This window comes from Aspergillus lucknowensis (genome assembly GCF_044049455.1).
Source record: "Aspergillus lucknowensis strain CBS 449.75 chromosome Unknown BJX67scaffold_123, whole genome shotgun sequence".
Taxonomy (NCBI): domain Eukaryota; kingdom Fungi; phylum Ascomycota; class Eurotiomycetes; order Eurotiales; family Aspergillaceae; genus Aspergillus; species Aspergillus lucknowensis.
The window spans coordinates 4826-6465 of record NW_027263667.1 but is presented as its reverse complement, the minus strand read 5'-3'; the positions used below and the strand labels follow the sequence as shown (position 1 = coordinate 6465).

At 53.0% G+C, this 1640-nt stretch overlaps 1 protein-coding gene across 1 annotated transcript; it reads right to left on the bottom strand.

Annotated features, from left to right (window-relative positions):
• Positions 1–294: 294 nt before the first annotated feature.
• On the bottom strand, positions 295–921 carry BJX67DRAFT_386637 (histidinol dehydrogenase-domain-containing protein; the record flags this gene model as incomplete). Its single annotated transcript, XM_071034111.1, has 1 exon — positions 295–921. One exon carries the CDS (start codon positions 919–921, stop codon positions 295–297), a length of 627 nt encoding a protein of 208 aa, XP_070880342.1.
• Positions 922–1640: the final 719 nt, after the last annotated feature.

Genomic DNA, 1640 nt, shown 5'->3' with positions numbered 1-1640 from the left:
GTTGAATTCCAGATAGTGAGCAGCTTGTATACCAAGGACCTATTACAAATTCAGAATAATCTGCACGATAGTGCCTGTGTGAGACGTGGCGAGAGTCATTCAGGGGGTGTCCGGAATTTCATGGTAGGCCACGAACGTAGTTGCGTAATCTACCGAAGCCTACTTGCCTTCCGATTGTTCAAACTTTAACCCATCAGATCAGGCGATATGCATCATTTGTGCCACAACGAGCGAGCGTTACTTGTAGCATGCCTGTGTCGCCCTCATCAAGCATTCGATTTCCTTTCACGTCACCTACCCTGTGCGCGATATACACAATTTCCGGAGCGAGGGAGCTGTCAGGGCGAGGCGGGGAGGCAAACACGATCGTTTTACACCCCGCCACCATGGCGGAACCCCCAACATCATCGCCGTGGAAGGGAGCACGGCGGTGCCGCCGGGAATGTAAAGGCCCACACGCGCGATCGGTCGTGAGAACCGGGAACAGACCACGGCGGGCATGGTTTCCATTTGCAGGGCATCGTTGCTACCTTGCTGAGCCCTATGAAACCGAGCAATGTTGGAGATACCGACATCAATGGCGTCCCGGATGTCAGGTGGCAGTTCCATCAGCTGCGACAGGAACGGCGCGTGGAGGACAGGAGCGGTGATGCAACCGGCCTTGTCAAACTCGTGGGTGGATCTGAGCACGGCAGCGTCGCCATTGTCGCGCACATCTTCGATAATCGACCGAACGACGGCGTTGACCGCATCGTTGGACTCTTGTGTAGGGCGTTTGAGGTACATCTGGAGGTTCGCCGGGGGTTCCGAAGCGGCGATAACGCGAGTCATCGCGATCCGCGATGATGGAGGATCCTCCTTTTTCAGTGAAGGGGCGGGCCTCGTTTTAGAGACAGGGGAGGAACTAAGAGGTGTGGCCATGGTGGAATACCGTACAATCAATGGAAAGCGTGTGGTCACGATAAAGACGGCCAAGTTCAAATACCTAGTCTCCAGGTCAGAAGAGTGGAAGGTATTGAGCCTTATAAAGAAAGACGGGTAGCCGCGTGTATGTTCTCGCGAGGGCAACAGATAGACTACAACGCGTGGTAGGCTAATCTGAATATGACCAGTCGGGGCTTTGATCGCTTGAGGTTAATTCAACGTACCGAATCTTGAAGTTGGGATCATAAGATTGAAGTCAGAGAGGATGCTTATAGAGCTACAGTGTATCCGACTCCTGCAAACCATGTAGTCGCTAAACGTGCCTAGCTCACCAGCCGACTCGTCAAGCAGCATTTTGCCAATTCACGCCTCATGCATATTCGAGCTGCTCTGTATTCGAATCTGCAAGTCAGCAAGTTGGTACTGTAGTTCACTTTGCGCAGCGGCGAACGCAGTTCTCATCTATCCCGTTCTTCGATCCCTCGCAATGCGTTCCCACCAGCCTGAGCGATGATAGTGTTCGCCCTGAAGCAACGAAAACGTCGCACAGCTCTCTCCGCCCCGTGACTTGGACGCGCTCAGCGATGGCAACCCAGTTCAGCGTCCAGGAGTGGTCCATGCTAACCTCTACAGGAGCCATTAACGTACAGGAAATCAAGCATTATGCTGTGTTGCGTTTTTGTAGAGAAAAAGCCCGATACTAACCCATAACAGTG